The sequence below is a fragment of the Ustilaginoidea virens genome, chromosome 2 (assembly GCF_000687475.1).
Source record: "Ustilaginoidea virens chromosome 2, complete sequence".
NCBI lineage: Eukaryota > Fungi > Ascomycota > Sordariomycetes > Hypocreales > Clavicipitaceae > Ustilaginoidea > Ustilaginoidea virens.
Genome location: NC_057317.1, coordinates 792,031 through 808,657, shown reverse-complemented (window position 1 = coordinate 808,657; position 16,627 = coordinate 792,031). Strand labels below are relative to the sequence as shown.

Genomic DNA, 16,627 nt, shown 5'->3' with positions numbered 1-16,627 from the left:
ACTGGGAGTTCACGGGAGGGCCCAAGTTGTATCTAAAAAAAAATGAATCAATAAATAACAGCTCCTTCACAAACGCAAAGCGGTGCTGCCGGTGTTGAGCATACTTTCTTCCATTATCTAATATCGTTTTCTTAAGCTCCCCGCTTATTACTAGGATAAACTGATGCAACGCCCTCATCCGGACGCTCAATATCAATACAGTCTTCATCGAATAAACAAACTCCTCTTCTCTTATTCGCTCCATCGCGGCGATCGATCCAAAGTGCGCCTCACATAAGAACGTACTGCTCGTTTGGCATCCGTTGCCCAACGCTTTAGGCGGCTTGTCATCCAATCTGACTTTCCATTACGGCCCCTTGCTGTACCACTGGTCAAGTGATCAAGATTTACTTCCGACTCCTTCCAAGTCATACTCATGGACAAGTGGCTGCGGCTGCGCTGCAACCCTTCAACGTTGCCGGTTTTCTTGGCCGCATTCGTAGCCAAGGACTCGGCAATTCGCAACCGAAACAAGGACATCTTTTTGCGAATGCCGCCTTCTTGATAAGGCGTCGTATCCGAGCTGCTGCTTAGACGCTGAACAAGAGTATCTTTATTGGACGACGAAATGGATTCTTTTGTCCCCGGTTTGCTTTCGGGGGATGTAGGATAAGGTATATTGAAGGGATCCGAAGGATCCGGGGATGCCCCAGCCGAGTTTTCGAGCCCATCATCGACATTTTTGTCTTGGCAGCCTGAGGGAACCTGAGGGTTGGGTTCAAGCTTGCTGTCACCGGATATTGTGCCGCCCTTGTTGCTCGTCTTGGTGACTGCTTCCGAGTATACAGCCAGATCGGCTAGTGAGTTGCACTGTTTAAGACGATTGTTCATCGCAAATGCCTCCCCGACGGCGAACCGGTTTCTTTGGAGCTGACGGCGGGAAAGCTTCAGCCTGAGTCTTGGCCTTTCCGGATTGCTTGCTGGCAGCGGACACTCTGGTGAACAAGTCTGTTGGCCCGAGCATTCGACACTGCAGGGAGCTCTGGCTGGCGAAAGAGATGGCTTAACTCTGACCCTGAACTTGGATGGGCTGCATTGGCTGTTGCGGTTCCTGTCCCGTTCCTCTAATAGAAAATCTGCTTCCTGATGAAGTTTTTGGCCGTGACAGCCGCGGTCATGGTCCATTGTAGCTGATTGCGGCGGCGATTCTTGCACGACGCCGGGGCTCGGTTTCTGGACTCGAAGTGAATCGGAAGGTAATGGTGGCAACGCCTTCATCAAACGTGGGATGCTATTCTTCACTTTTAGTTCCTGCACAGGAGAGATCGGTTCAGGCGACAAGATATCAAACTCCCGCTCGTCGCCCTCCAACTTGCCCTCTTGGACGAGCTCTACCCCGTGGTCGTCACCCGTAAACACTTCATGTACAGATCCCAGGTTACGATGCTTAGTCTCTCGGCTGATATCGTGCACAGAGGTAAAAGTATTCTCAGCGTCATCTAGCTGGCTAGATCGGCGCCCAATTCGGCTGAAGCAAGGTGACTTTGCCAGCTTGTCAAACGAGGAGAAGATGGATGCAAAATCTGGTAGCGTTGGATCAAGTGTGCATCGCATTGCCCCCATTCCATCCCGGTTGGTGACACCGCTGGACAAGTTGTCGCCAGCCGCTCCACTGAGAAGATCTTGCGAGGTTTGACTTGACCTTGAAAACCTTATCTGATGGATAGAAGCTCTCAGGTCTACCCCAAGAGGCTGACAGGCCGAGTCCCTGAGATGCTTCTTCGTATCTGGCGGAGCAGACTGAGACAGCCTCCGGATGGAGAGCAGATCAAGATGAGGAGTTTCATTCGAGCCGTCGGAGCTTCCTGGGCCGTCCACAGACGCAGTTTCGTGCCCCTCTTCCTCCGCGGATACCTGAGATTGAAGGCAAGCGTCATACCGACCGCCTGACGCCTTGTACTTTGCCATGTTGGTAATGTGTGATTCTGGGCCTTTTATAGGAGTGGAATGATGATTCCGCTCACGGTCATCGTATTGGTGTGTGTTGTCCATCGCAGGTCTTTGATCTGCCTCATGAACAGATGCAGTTGGCTTCTCAAAGTCCTCGCTGTAGTCATAATAAAACTGGCCAACTGTTTGGGTCGATGGTCTGGAACCTCTAGAAGTACCAGGTCTCTGATACATGCCGACAATGGAAGTCAAACTGGGGGATCTTGTCCCACGATCAAATGGAAACCTGGCGTGCCTCTCAAAGAGTCCACGCCCGCTGGCTCCGGATTGTGAGGAGCTCGGTGTTCTGGGCCTGCGCGTTCTCGTCATAGGAAGATACGCGCCTGGAGACGTTCTTGAAGGCAGCGACGTAGTGGAGTAGTTCATGTCAGACCTGAGGGACAAGGGTGGCTGCCGACGAGACGAGTTCCTACAGCTTGGTCTGTAGGAGCCGTGGACAGTTCTCTGATAGCGGATCGTTAGCCCAAGCGGTCTGCGTAACAGGTCTGGTGGTCAAGGGCAAGACGCACTTGTGAAACATGGTCAAGCTCAACCATTCTACTGTAATCAATCCAACCGTTTTCAGCCAAGGCAGGGGAAGCTGGCCGCACCCCTGGCCTCTTGAGCCGTGTCGGATATGGAAATGGGGATCGTGGTCGTTGCAGCCCAGCCGAGCTGATATGGCCTGGAAAAGCCGCCGAAGATTTCTGGCAAGACAACTGACGGGAACCGTTGGTGGTGATGGAGCTCGACCTCTGGGCATTTCCATCTGGTAATGGAGAAGCAGAGCCCATGTAAAACCCGTGATTGTCATATCCGTAGAGAGAGATGATCTCGGAAGTCGTGTCTCTGTATGAGCGGAAAGGCCTGGAATCATCAGCGTAATAGCAATCTTCGTACTTTTTGGGGGTGTATCTTGGCGGAGGAGTCCCGGCAACGATATCCGGTCGTAATACGGGAGGTTGATAGTATGCTGCCGGCGTGGCCGTTGACAAGGCTGCCAAACCCCCAGTTTCCGTGGTCGTCTTCATCAGACCTGTTGGAAGTCCGGTAGTGGATAACAAAATGGAATTCTGGCTGAGATTTCGGAGAGGCCGTCTTTGAGCGGCAATATGGCCCCGAGGGAGGGCTCCAGTGGGAATCATTATGGTTGTCTTGTAGGCATTATGCAGCGAGCCATTGCTCGCAGTCTTGATTTGAGGCCTAGCAACGTCCATGGAGAGACGGGACTTGAGCTCGGTGGCTTGCAAACTCCAAGCCTTCAAGGTCAAAATTGATAAACAAGAAGGAAAGATACGCGAGTGGCACACTGAAACAAAGAAGACGGTCGAAGCCTCGACAAAGTTGATTCGTTTGTATTCCCGGATGATTTTGCTGAGGCAGACTTGCAGCAAGACATCACATGCGGATGGTGGTAGACATGACTGCCTCCAAAAAAAAAAAAAAAAAAAAAAAAAAAACCCCTGCAGGACCAAACAAGCAGTGAGAGAAAGAAGATGTATTGAGAGGCGATTGTCGGTCCAGTCGGTTTGAAATTCAGGACGCCTTGCTACATCCAAGCCTTGGGGAAGTAGCAGCAGCGAAGCAAGCCAAGAAGAGAGTAGCCACCACTGACTCACAGGCCTCGTTGGCCCAACATCTGGCGGGGTGCCGTGACTGCTTCATCAACCATCCTCCCACCAAGCTCTCCCATGTTGCTGCATCAACGGCTCGTTTAACGAGCTGGCGTCGATTTCATGCGCCGTGTGCGTTGCTCGGGAGACGCGAAGTCGAGAGTCATGCTTGGACGCTTTCGCTTGGATGGAAAGCGAGCAGTTTTGCGAGGCTCGAGGTGCAGGGTGTGAAGGAAGGAGCTGAAGAAAGGCTGGCGAGAATTGGGGGCACGACTTTTGGACGTTGTCTGCTGCACGTTGGTTCTTGGCCTGTGGATCGCAGCAGCTTAACAGCGGGCAAGAGTGCTCCGTAGCCAGTGAGATTGTTGTTGTCTGGTCGTGCTGTGCTGTCTGTGCTTTGCTGTCTGTGTTGTAGTTTGTCGCGTTTGACTGAAGAGTTGATTGAAGGCAGAGTCGACCGGTCTGGGTCTGGACTGTGCAATCAAACAACCAGATGCGTTTCCAAGGCGTTTTTGCAATGCAACTCAAGTTTCAACTGTGTTTCACTTGGCCCGCATCAACACGCATCAACACGCATCAGCCCGCTGAGTCTTGCAGCCATCCATTAGCCCGACGTCAAGATTAACAACAATGCCGCTACCTACTAAGCTGATGTCAACTGCTTACCCTTGTCCTGTAGAATCGCTAGGCTCATCGTCACATGTCGCATCCAATTGATGTCTGGTTTTTGTGGAACTTTTGGTTGTCGCTATTGCCCTTTCTGGCTCAAGTGTCGGCGGTCACATGATGCATCATGCCCTAGTGACAAAGTTCTGTTTGGGAAAACTCGCCTCAGGGCCCAGGGCATTGACTTTGACAACCAATGGTCTGGTTCCAGTCTCTTTCCCCATCCAGGACCCTTGATGCCGGTACCCCGTTTTCGTTTGCTTTGGGCCCAATCTGTGCCAAGGACCCCTGTGAAGTCCATGAGCGCTTCTGGAACCGGCTCTCGTGGGGCCGACAGCTTCGCCGTGTCCTTGAATGGCTTCGTAAAAAGCTTTGGCCGAGATATCATGGTCGATGAGGCGTTGTTGAAAGCTACGGCGCTACATCTTCCATGTGGAGCAGCATCCAATTTGGCCCTCAGAACCACAGCCACTTGAAACATTACGAGTTTTAACGCTCCACAGGTAAAAGCGCGACACCGGCCAATTCCAACATCAGCAGAAGTAGGAATAGTAAGTAGCAAGAGGGGTTTTTTTTTCCTTTTTTTTTTTTATAAAAAAAAAAGTGGAAAGTGCCATACGTAGCATAAGAAGCGAAATAGTAGGATAGATTCCCGCAAATGCATTGCACCGCTCGTCTATTTAAGAGACGACCGGTTTTCCCGCAAAACAGAAAGAAACAATCACGGTGCTAGCGACCCAGGATTAAGACCTTGCCAACAGTCTTACTTTTCTTTTCCCCCCTCGTTAGTCTGATTCGTCACCCGTCGCCCAAGATGAAAGCCATGACGCTTCGCATCGTAGCCTCTTTGTGCTTTGTATTGGCGCTACTACCTGCCGTAGTCGAGGCTACGATTTACAAACCAAGGACTTCGATCAGGGCTCGGGCTCTCATTACACCCCAAGAAGTAAAAAACCTCTTTTATTTATGCGGGGCCTCGATCCCAGACGCGACAGTCCAACAGCAATTCTATCGCATTCGGCAAGCTTGGTCCGCCGGTCCTCCTGATGCTTGCCGGTCGGGTTGCTATCCACCACTAAACGTGTTGGTCAGCGAGTATGCCGCAGTATTGAACAAATGGATACGAAGTGGCGACGATGAAAAAGCCTCGAGTGCTTTAACTAAGTTGTCGAATTTATACGACCCGAAGTATCCTGTTTCACGTCCGGCTATCCAGGTTTTTGTAATCCAGGTTAACCGACAAGTAGATGGTGAGAATCGGGTACAACGGTGAAAGACCAAGATGGTAAAGGACAAAAAGTCTTTTCATCTTCCGGGCGAGCAACGGACTTCCAGAGCACAAAGCCTAGCGAGGAATGGACGAGGAATGGAGGCAAGAAAAGAGGCACGCGCGCGCTTTTGTCTTGCATGGGAAAATTTCAATTTCAATTTCAATTTCAATTTCAATTTCAATTTCAATTTCAATTTCAATTTCAATTTCAATTTCAATTGGCTCGATGGATTCAGGTACCCGTCTAGAAGCGATTCGTGTTCCTTCCTCTTTCAAAGTACCGCTACAGCAATTACAGGCTAGCTTGCACGCGATCATCAAGAACCCTGCACCTGCGCTTGTCCAACTTGGTCGGTGATTGGCTCCCGACCCATGTTTTGGCGACCCATCAATGTTTTGGCGCCCCATGTTTTGGCGCCCCCACGTGCCCAAACAGCCCGCCCCAGGAGATGGCGAACGACCGACCCGTCTTTATTTCGGCTGTCATGCCCGATTCTCTCTTCTAATTGTGGTCAAGTAATTTCATTTCACTGCTCACTCCAGTTACAAAACATCCGCCTCCAGACTCCAGACGGCTGTCCTTGGTTTTAGTCTTCTCTCTTCCTTCCCTTCCCCCTCTTTACCCCTCCCCTTCTGCTCCAGCCTTTTGTATAGCTTTACGCCCACCCCATCTCCAGTCGCGCCCCCCGGTTTGGCATCTTTTCTTCATCAACGGCCTCTTATATTTGCCCGCGGAAACTTCAACCAGATCCTGCCAATCAATCTCACGTCCGTGACCGATCCGATTCGTCTGCAATTCTCAGCGCCACCCCCACCAAACCGCCGTCGCCGTGCCAGCTGTTGCAACGTCTCGCTGTCGCATCACCTTGCCTTGCCGTATTGCCATGTCGTCTACGCGGCCCAGTCTGCACCTTGCCATGCCTCAGACTCCGAACTCCGAGTCCATCAGAAGTCCTCGCTTCCACGAGGACTTTGATGCTCCATTTTCAGAAGCTTTATTGGATCCTGCAGGTTGCGCTCCTTCCACAGATTCCAATCAATCATCGCCATCATCATCACAGCATCCCGCCCATTGCGCCATGCACAGCCCACGCCGTCCTCAGCGCCCAGCTCAATCCCGAGAGGATAGCTGGTCATCTATTGATTCCGCTGACAGCAACTCTAATTTGAGCAGCACCGGTGTCAATGACAAATTACGGCATTGGGCACGGAGATCATTTCTACCCAGGAGACGTTCAGTTGAGAGCGCTTCTCCCTCCTCTTGACATATAACATCTATACCTAGGTACAGGGCCTGGCCTATACATATCAGGAGGCATGAGATCAACGGTCTCACACATGACAGCTACTTTCGACTACTGCCGTCCATCGTTCTGGAAGCTGAAGGAAACCGCGGCATTAACTGGTCTCGGCAGAAGCATAAACCCACTTGCCAGTTCTCCTGAGCTGACGGCGCTACGGATAATTCCGTTATGTGAATGCATGCTGGCATGTCTGTATGCATACATCATGTATGAAATGCATCATGTATATACTATGTAATTATGTATGTGGATTGTATGTAGATATACGACTTTGTAATGTGCAAATGAGCAAGGGAGGGGGGGAAGCAGCCCGCAGCTTATTTAGAATAAGAGGTAGTTGAGAACATTTTCCCGACGTCCGGTGCATCTAAAATACGCCACCGCCAATGATAAATATGCGCTGTTCCTCCTTCTTTGACCACTGTATAATCTTGTTGGCCCCTTGCGTCATGGCCGATCTGGACATGTTGGGTCCTCCGGCACAGTAAAATTCAAAAACCGGCGTGATCCATGCCAGAGCCGTGGCTTCCTCGCTCGAGCAATGCAGAACCTTAAGATGCGCGTGCTTAGCGTGTACCGAGGCATGCAGCTCGTGGTATAGCGACATCAGTCTTCGTCGATCGACCATCTTGACGAACCAGGGTTGCAGGGACGCCATGCAGAATTGGACGTTGGCGCGAGACTTGTATACGAAATGACTGATTTGACTTCCAGGCGCAACTTGTCTCACCAAAGGTCGACCTGCTCGTAAAGCTTTTCGAATCACCTCCAGGCTACCGGATTTGGCCAGAGCTTTCGCAACCCCATCGCGCATTTGCTTCAAATCAAAGAAGCCTTCTTTGTCGGTGCTTATCAAAACCATGGCAATTCCTTCAGATGCGGCGTCCGGATTGCTTCGCTCCGGATCCTCTGTCCCACTTTGGTGCTCATCCTCGAAAAAGCTCACGTACATGTGCAGATAGCCGTTATTGTTGAATGCTGGCAGACATATGGGTATCCAGCTTTCTCCCCCACCACCCTTGACGCCGTCCGACTCAAACAGCATATTGAATACCAAGGATAGGTCGCTGGGGTGCAACGAGTGCCTCCGCGGCCGAATGACGCTCACAAGCCTGCCGCCGGCCACGATGAGGCCATAGAGAAGTTTTTCGCTTCGCAGTTTAAGGAAAATGTTGTTGATGCTGTGCCGTTCGGACTTGCGCAATTTTAAACATTCCAAAGAACCAAGGAGAGTAGAGACAGATCCAAGGGTAAAACTATCCGCCAATGACGACAGCAACGATTCGGTGCCTTGGAGGGGCTTCCGCAGATCCGACGATGGACGATGGACAAAGATGTTATTCAACGTCGGCAGGGTCAAGGTAGACAGAATTTGCATGTACAGTGCATCGAGCTGCGACCTCAGTTGCGCTTCGCTCTCTCCGAGTTTGCTAATGGCCATGAAATGTAGCGGGCCACGAGTCAAAACCACAAACCTGGTGCCGCCAGCCGTGAACCCTTGAAGGGCATTTTTGGCGCCTTCGTAGAATGAGATGATTGTTTGTATGACGCCAACAGAGGAGTTGATAAGATCGAGATCTCCATGGCGACTCCATATGGGCTTTCCCGCAGAAGACAAGATCATGTAATGTTTTCGCTTCGAAGTCCATAGCGATAGTCTCTGCTCTTCTTCGAAATTCCGGTCGTCTTGCTTAGGTATGTCATGGAACTCTTGGTCGAAGCCAGCAAGTTTGTCATGAGAGCTAGAACGAACGTGCTGAAAGGGTTTGATAGTGGCAGACTGTGAGTGCAGCAGTTGCCATGCTGGGCTGTGCTTGTGGAAGTCAGCGGCCATCAAGCTAGCGATATCACCCGCTGGGCGCATCGTCGGCGCAAAGCTGAGAACGCTTGCCGCATCATCGAACCCCTCTCCATTCGAAACACTAGCTTTATACCCGGGAGATTCATAGCCGCTGCTGATAGGGCTAGGTGCGGATCTGATTCCTGGTGTAGAGAAGGTTCCCCGAGATCCGTCAGGATACGATAGCGTTTGGATTTCCATTGGGGTTACTGCTGTGGTGGCTTCGGCTTGCAAGCCTCTGGACTCTGCCATAGCGTTGACATTCCGCCTGGGAGGCAACGGCGGAGGCTGTTCCTCTACTCGAGCGGGACTTGTGTGATCGGTGCTCATGATCTTGACGCCAGAGAGTTATTTCTGCCCGTTGTCGCATTTCAGCCGCGAAATCCAATCGTCAGGGAGGGTTGAGCTATTGTCACTGTGAGGTAGAGCTGGAGGGATGGCCACGGCCAATCGGTGAGTATCAGTCGAAAAAGCCGCCGAATCATGGCGATGAGCTTCCCCTACCCAACGGGCGATGACGACTGGAGGTCAATACAAAACCATTTAGGGCAGGACAACCTTTTCTCAGGAGGGGTTGGTGGTGACGTCTCCAGAAGTTGCTGGAGCTCTGGGGCCTGGGCCTGGTGGCCGGTGGGGCCGGCCCTTGTTTACCAGCACTTGTCTGGTTGCTTGCATTGACCCCATCAATCATGGCCCATCAAAACTGCATCAAGCCAATCCGTGGCGGGCTCACAGCAGAGGACCGTGTCGCAACGTGTTCAGACTAGTGACTATGTAAGATGCTCCCGTCAGCACCTGCCTGGTTTAACTAGTTCCCGATTTGGCACATCCGTGGCAATTTGATGACAACGTATATCAGATTTAGTCAGCCCATCATTACTAGCCGCAATCTTAGAGAGCAATTCAATCGAAACCGCGTCACCTTTTTTCGGGACCCAAGTTGAATCATTGGTTCGAGCTCGCTGTTCGACAAGACATGCTCCCAAGATAGCATATGCTTCTGTCACACCATCATGGCGCTTGATCCGGGATCTGGCGCCATTGCAGGCTCCCCAGAAAGCTCCGGTCGAGTTTCCCCAATCCCTCGACAGTGGAGGAATCGGTTGGGAGGAGGTTTGTGCCTCAGACTTGAGCGTATTCGAAGTTTTGTACTAAGATCCGGAAAACAGAAGAAATCCCCATAAAGGACAAAGCTTACCGTAGGTATGCGACAAGCATCGAGAAATCGTTGTCACTGTTCGAAACGGCTCTGGAAGAATGGGCCGACTATATTTCCTTCCTGAACAAGCTACTTAAGGTATGTTATTCCCGTTTTTTCTCTCGCTTTCTCTTCGTTTTTGGTTGCTCAAGCTTCGCCAGTTTCCCTCCCTTGTGTACATTTAGCTAACTCAGTTTCCACAAGGCGCTTCAATCCCGGCCGACTTCTTTCGACCTGATTCCGGCCAAGGCCATGGTGGCTAAATGTCTATCGCAATGCTTGAACCCGGCCCTGCCGTCTGGCGTTCATCAAAAGGCCTTGGAAGTGTATAGCTGCATTTTTGCGATCATTGGCAAAGAAGGCCTATCCCGGGACCTACCACTTTATTTTCCTGGTCTCGCATCTACTCTGTCATTTGCTTCGCTCTCGGTCCGATCACCGTATCTTGATATCTTGGAAACCTATTTTCTTGACCTTGACTCAAGATCTCTTCTCCCCGCCATGAAATCCTTGGTTCTCGCCTTGCTTCCAGGCCTAGAAGATGAAACCAGCGAAGATTTTGACAGAACATTGCGCTTAGTTACTCGGTTCAAAGAAGCGATACGACCTCATCCGACCGAGGAACTTGGAGCCAGCCACACTTCTGGAGACGCCTTCTTTTGGCAATGCTTCTTTCTGGCCTCAATTACCAGCCATGGTCGTAGGTCTGGAGCCTTGGCTTATCTCGTGCGCCATCTGCCATCGCTTGGACCTGTCGGTAGCTCCGAGACCGGTCGTAATGATACGAAATTGAAGCTGTATGATGTCGTGACATCCCCCGAACCTGGTCTCTTAGTTCGATGTTTCGCCAGCGGTTTGGCAGATGAACACCTACTGATTCAACGCGGATTTCTCGATCTTCTCGTCTCACATTTGCCACTCAATTCCGTTGTGCTTCAGACTCGAGTCAAACCCGCTGACCTCGAGCTTTTGATCAAAGCTGCTGTGGGAGTCGTTACAAGGAGAGACATGAGCTTGAATCGCCGCCTGTGGGCATGGTTGTTGGGGCCTGAGGTGACTGTGTCCGATGGAGATCCAAACGAGCAGAATCAGGCGTACCCTTCTTCTCGAACCACATACTTCGAGGAGTATGGGCTTCAGCCTCTTACCAGAGCTCTACTCGACATGATCAATGACTCTTCGTTCGCAAACAATGCAGAGAGGGCCCGACCCTACAGGATATGCCTCTCTTTGATGGACAGATGGGAGATAGGTGGCCTCGTGGTACCGGAGGTGTTTATTCCCGTGGTTAGTAGCGTGCGAAAGTTTCGGGCACAGTCCCCCTCCAAGTCAGCCTTCCTTGAGGTTTTTCGCAGTGCAAGTGTGTTTTTTGACGGCATCGAAAGTGGGCTTATCTACGGAGAGATTCTCAGCTTGCTTGAGAAGGCCATCGGCCCCGGCAGTCTGAATGCTGAGGGCCGTAGGGAAATACTTGACTTGATCAGTTTCGTCATCTCAAATTTCAATATCCGAGAGGAGGAAATGATAACAACTCACACCCCACTGGCATGTCTGGCTGCACTGTGCATGCTGGATGGCTTTAAAGATCGATCTACCAAGACGTCCTTGACAGAAACTGAGTCCACTTTACTCGGAGAAGAGGTTCTCGCCGTTATTGTCTCTCTTCTAGATTTGGTTCCAGATCGAGCTTTCCCTCAACGTCCTGAAGACAGCGGCGATAAGAGCGATTCCACGGACCCAATACCCCCCTCAGACATGGAAGTCTTGAAAAAGATTCGTACTTTTTATGTCCAAGAACAGGGTAATTTAGAGTCTTCAGTGCCGCCATTGACAGCAGTTGAGGCAGGAGAAATGCTACTGGACATGGCTGTCAAAAACACCTGCGATGATATATCGACAGAGATCATCTCCTCATGTGATATCACCACCCGCGTTCGAATTTTGTGTTTGATTTTGTCCAAAACGCCTGCAAGTTACAAGCTGAACGTCGAGAGACTGGTGACTTACGTTCATGACAAGCTGACCGAAAATGCACCAATGCCTTTTCCCTACTTCTCGTCCCTATTGCAGTGTTTAATACAACTACACGCCGCAAAAAGAATTGACAATGGCCGACTTTCAGACCTTGTTACCCCGTTTGTTCGTCATTCGTGGTCTTATCTGTCAGCTTCGGAACCCAAGTACCATGTCGAAACTGTACGATGCCTATGGCAGCTGCAGACCGCACTTACACTTGCTGGTCACGACATTGAAGCTGCGCTCTCAGCCATCTTGGTTCGATGGGGCTCGGATCCTCAGGGGTCAAGCTATTATGCTGAAGATGCACGAACGTTTGGCGTCCTGTGGTCGCACACTCTTCAGGATGCCTCCTCTGAGCGCAGGGCCTCCAAGGCTCAGCCGTTCGATCCGCGATGTGCCCTTCGGCTGTCCGGGATGGACCACTACCAAGTGATGCTTGGTCGACCAACATTTCTAGTTTTGGACGCCCTGCTTGACGACAGAACCCAGTCATATATGATGGTTAAATCATGGCTGAACAGCACTATTGGTCTTGATAGGTAACATTACCCGTTTCGCATCCCATTACGTGTGCACTAATATCGTCAGGCTTTTCATCTTGTTCGTAGTCAAATTGGCGCAGTTACCCTTTCTTAACGATACCACGATGCAACGAGCCAACGACAAAATCAGCCCTTGCCATACCGAGTTCACCGAGGACGATGATCTGGATCTGTGTCTCTACTACCTGCGCACATTGCACAATGTTCTTCAATGCTCAGGTGACGTGTCGCGGGCCATTATAGCGTCAAAATATGTAGCATTCAATGGAAGTTTGGCCCATATTCGAGGTATGTTGGCCTTGGCTCCTCTGAGATGATTTTATTGGTGACCTAATGTAGGCGGGCCGGAAGACGACGAAATGACGTTGCAAGATTTCTTTATCCGGGTTTGCATGAGATGCATTGTTGGAGAACTTCCGCGACTTGCCACCATCGAGTTGGAGGAACGCGCGTCTCGATTACAGTCATACGCTTTAACTATGCTTCATCAGTTCTTGTCAAGCCGATTTGCCACTACTTCGCTATCTGGCCTGGAGTTGGATATCATTCTTATCGATAGACTCTCGACATCTATCGTGCCATCTAATCCTTATGTTCAGGTACTACTTCTTGACGCCGTTTACGATGCTCTCAAACTCCGAGACGTGGCCTTCCATGAGGGCCAAACATTGCAGATCCCTGACGGACAGCTTCCCAGCACTGACAGCACCCGAGCGGGGCCATCGTCGCCCACAATCAATGAGGCGCGGCCTGCACCGCTTGCAATGCCGGCTTCTCTGCTGGGATGCCTACAAACCGCGCTTAGCTCACCAAATAGTCAACCGGTGCTCGACAGTTGGATAACCTTTTTGAGCAACGTGATTGCTCTCTATTCTCAAAGCATCTTCCAAGTTGCCATTCCTCTCGTTGAGACACTCTGTAATCACATCGACTCTACCTTTGTAACCCTCCGTGACAAATTCGGTTCTGAGACAGCTGACAAGACTGCTACCGGAAATACTCCTGAGTCGACTTTGATTTATCTCTTGAACGGCTTGGAACAGGTTCTCGCATTCGCACATGATCGACTGCTTGCCGAAGAAGCCCACGATCAGGTGATGAAAGGCCCAGAGCAACCACAGTCTCTGTTTGGAAGCATGGTTTCGGGCGTCTTTCAGTCTGAGGGCCCTCAATCTCGAAGCGCAACAGCAAACGATCGGCTAACGGTTCACTTGGCCTTCCAAGACGCCATGCGGATCTGTTACAGAATTTGGTCTTGGGGTCAGGGAGGAGACTCCAAGAAGCAAGATGCTGTGTCGTCCGCATCCTTCAGCTATACATCCTTGCGCATGAGGAATCGTGCCCGAAGGTTGATGGAGCACCTCTTTACCGCGGAGATTTTGGAATGTTTGGAGACAGTAATTGATATTTGGCGAGCTTGGGGAACAGAGTCTGGGAAGATCCAAGTGCTCAACTTCTTGTCCTCACTCGATGCTTGTCGTCCACGGCATTGTGTTCCTGCCTTGTTCAACTCCATTTACAGTCGCACCAATCCAAGTGCTTTGGACCCCTCACGAAAATCTACACTGACCATCTCGCTGCAAGATTCTGACCTCGTCTTATTTCTCGTCGAATACAGCCGATCCTTGGAGGACGACGCCATGGATGAGATTTGGTCAGACTGCGTGGCATTTCTCAAGGACATTCTCAGCAACCCGTTCCCTCACCGTCAAATACTGCCTGGCCTCTTGGAATTTGCCGGTATTTTGGGCGAGAAGGTGGACAATACCAACTTTGGTGAACAGAGGCGCATGCGCCGCGAGTTGGGCGTAGGTTCTGGTCACAAGCCCTCTCCAAGCCTTGTACTGCAGTAGAATTGACACTGAATTTAGGACCTGTTCCTGCGACTATTGGCTGCTCTATTCACCACGCGACCCCTGAATTTCACGGAGTCGACAGTTGCATATGATGCACCGGAAAGGCCGAGCAAACCCGAAGGCTCCACGCGTCAAGCCATGGTGATGGAAGGCCCTGACGACGTTGTCTCTGTCCTAGCCTCAGTGGTTCCCAAACTGCCCAAGATTCTGCTGGAGCCAGACCGTGTCCTCTCTGCAGCCAGCACCATCTCGGCGAATGCGGTTGGCCCGACGTTGCGATCGAAATCTTTTCCGCTTACATTCTCTTTCAACACCTTGAGGTTGTTTCATGAACTGTCAAGACTCCAGAACAACCACAAGACCTGGAGGAAAGATGTAGCAGACGCCTTTAATGACAACCGCTTCTTCGGAATGAATCTAGAGTTGGTCAAAACCGGATGGTTGCCGCTGCTGAAGAATTGGATACTCTCAGACAAGGATCGGATGCTGGAGATTGTCGCCCGAATCAGCCCGCCAACCACGGCCGGCATCGTGTTCGGCGTTGGCGCTACATCGGCAAGACTGGAAGCCGATAGGAAGATGCAGCTCAACCTGCGCCGTATTGCGACTTTGATTCTAGCAGCCGCAGACGACAATTTTGTTGCCGAGCTGCCAGCCATTTTCGATAAGCTGGTCGAGCTTCTGAACGCGACCTCTACATCATCCCCATCGTCTGCAACTCGGGCCGACGTCTACATGGTCCTTCGTGCGCTGGTCCTCAAAAGCAGCCCCATCCACATGGCCATGTTTTGGCCAGTGGTTAACGCCGAGATGCACGCCGCCATCTCATCCGTCGTTGCGCCTGATCACAGCACAGCGTCGGACACGTATCTCACTACTGGTATCTTGCAGGCTTGCAAGTTGCTCGACCTGCTCCTCTGTATTGCTCCGGACGACTTTCAGCTGCATGAGTGGCTGTTCATCACAGATACTGTTGAAGCGATTTATCGGTCCTCCACGTACCAACCCGTCGCGATAGTCGACGAGCTTTCCGAGGAACTTGGCAGCTGCGGCGGAGCGTCACTACCATCCGAAACCGAAGCGCATGTAGCGGCGGGCAAGTCGTGCCGACGCCCACTGTTGGGCACCGGCGGCATCAACGACCATGTCAACCTAGAAAGGAAGGATGAACTTGTCGCCAAGGTACTGCGGCCATTTTTCGGGCAACTGAGCATCTATGCCTTTGAATCTACCTATGCCATGCGCTCTCTGGACAGCGACGCATGTATTGATGGGCTGCTGAAAGACTTGTTTGATGAGAGAACCATGGTCAAGGCGCTGTGATGGCTGAAACATGTTTGTCTTTTCCACGCCGGGCAACCAGGCACCACCCACCCCTCACCGATCTACCCGATTTACAGACGCGCAAGCTCCGGTGCTACTCTTGGGAGAAGGCGCAACCTGCCATGGGCGATCAAGACGACGTCTCTCCGGTCTATTCGCAGTGATTTTCCCGCCACCGGATGCCCCATGTAGACGACGAGCTTTCAACCGCACAAAGCATGACAAGGATTGTTTTTTGCACACACATCAGCCGCAAGGAAGCAACCCCTTTTTAATTCGAAAACAAGCCGTCCGTCTCTTCCTTCGAACCTCGATCCCTCGTGGCTCCAGTCCTCGCCACCGCTTTGAGCGAATATGCCGCCGTAGTACATGACACGTTTCGTCGATTCCCCGCCGTGCACATGACCGCCTGGCTGAAACGCGGTATCAATTTACGTTGGCACGGCTTTGCACCGCCTGAAAGGCACGGCGGGGGGTTTTTTTTTGTTCGTGCCTCGGAAACCCGCGACGAAAGGATGTCGTGAGGAGTTTTGCATCAGCAGGGGGAAGCAGCGACGAGGGCAAAGAAGGGAATGCTTGCCCAGGGGGTGGGAGACTCGACGCAGATGAGCAACCCGTGCCTAGAACAATGCCAAAATGTCAAATTCGTGTCATCGTGTCAGTATCAAAAAATGCTAGATTATACTTTTCCGCGGCCCCATGCTTACAGGCCAGGGCAAAGCCCATTACCACCCCCAACCTCTCTCTCTCTGTCAGTCTTGAAATGCCACGATGCCAAAGAGTCGTCTCCAAACTTGAATTCCGTCTTCATTCTCGTGACCAAGCTCAAGTCGACATGTCCACTCAAATACAGGTGCTGTAGTTTGCAAATAAAAACACATCGGATGCATGCATATACAGGCACATAAATGCCACGGCGTCATTGCATACGCCTGTTCCTCTCAACTCCGCGCTGGATGCAAACGACAATAACAAAGGCCAAACGCTCAAAGAAATGGTATATAGGCATGCATGCCACGCCAAGTGCA

General features: G+C 51.3%; 3 protein-coding genes across 3 annotated transcripts; 1 reads left to right on the top strand and 2 right to left on the bottom strand.

Moving 5' to 3' along the window:
• Positions 1 to 231: 231 nt before the first annotated feature.
• Positions 232 to 3,185, bottom strand: UV8b_01995 (uncharacterized protein; the record flags this gene model as incomplete). The annotated part of the gene is made up of 2 exons (XM_043139493.1): positions 232 to 2,433; positions 2,499 to 3,185. 2 exons carry the CDS (start codon positions 3,183 to 3,185, stop codon positions 232 to 234), a joined length of 2,889 nt encoding a protein of 962 aa, XP_042995427.1.
• Positions 3,186 to 7,188: 4,003 nt separating this feature from the next.
• On the bottom strand, positions 7,189 to 8,991 carry UV8b_01994 (uncharacterized protein; the record flags this gene model as incomplete). Its single annotated transcript, XM_043139492.1, has 1 exon — positions 7,189 to 8,991. One exon carries the CDS (start codon positions 8,989 to 8,991, stop codon positions 7,189 to 7,191), a length of 1,803 nt encoding a protein of 600 aa, XP_042995426.1.
• Positions 8,992 to 9,674: 683 nt separating this feature from the next.
• On the top strand, positions 9,675 to 15,599 carry UV8b_01993 (uncharacterized protein; the record flags this gene model as incomplete). The annotated part of the gene is made up of 6 exons (XM_043139491.1): positions 9,675 to 9,774; positions 9,831 to 9,958; positions 10,064 to 12,417; positions 12,467 to 12,708; positions 12,760 to 14,228; positions 14,292 to 15,599. The coding sequence occupies 6 exons, from the start codon at positions 9,675 to 9,677 to the stop codon at positions 15,597 to 15,599; spliced, it is 5,601 nt and encodes a 1,866-aa protein (XP_042995425.1).
• Positions 15,600 to 16,627: the final 1,028 nt, after the last annotated feature.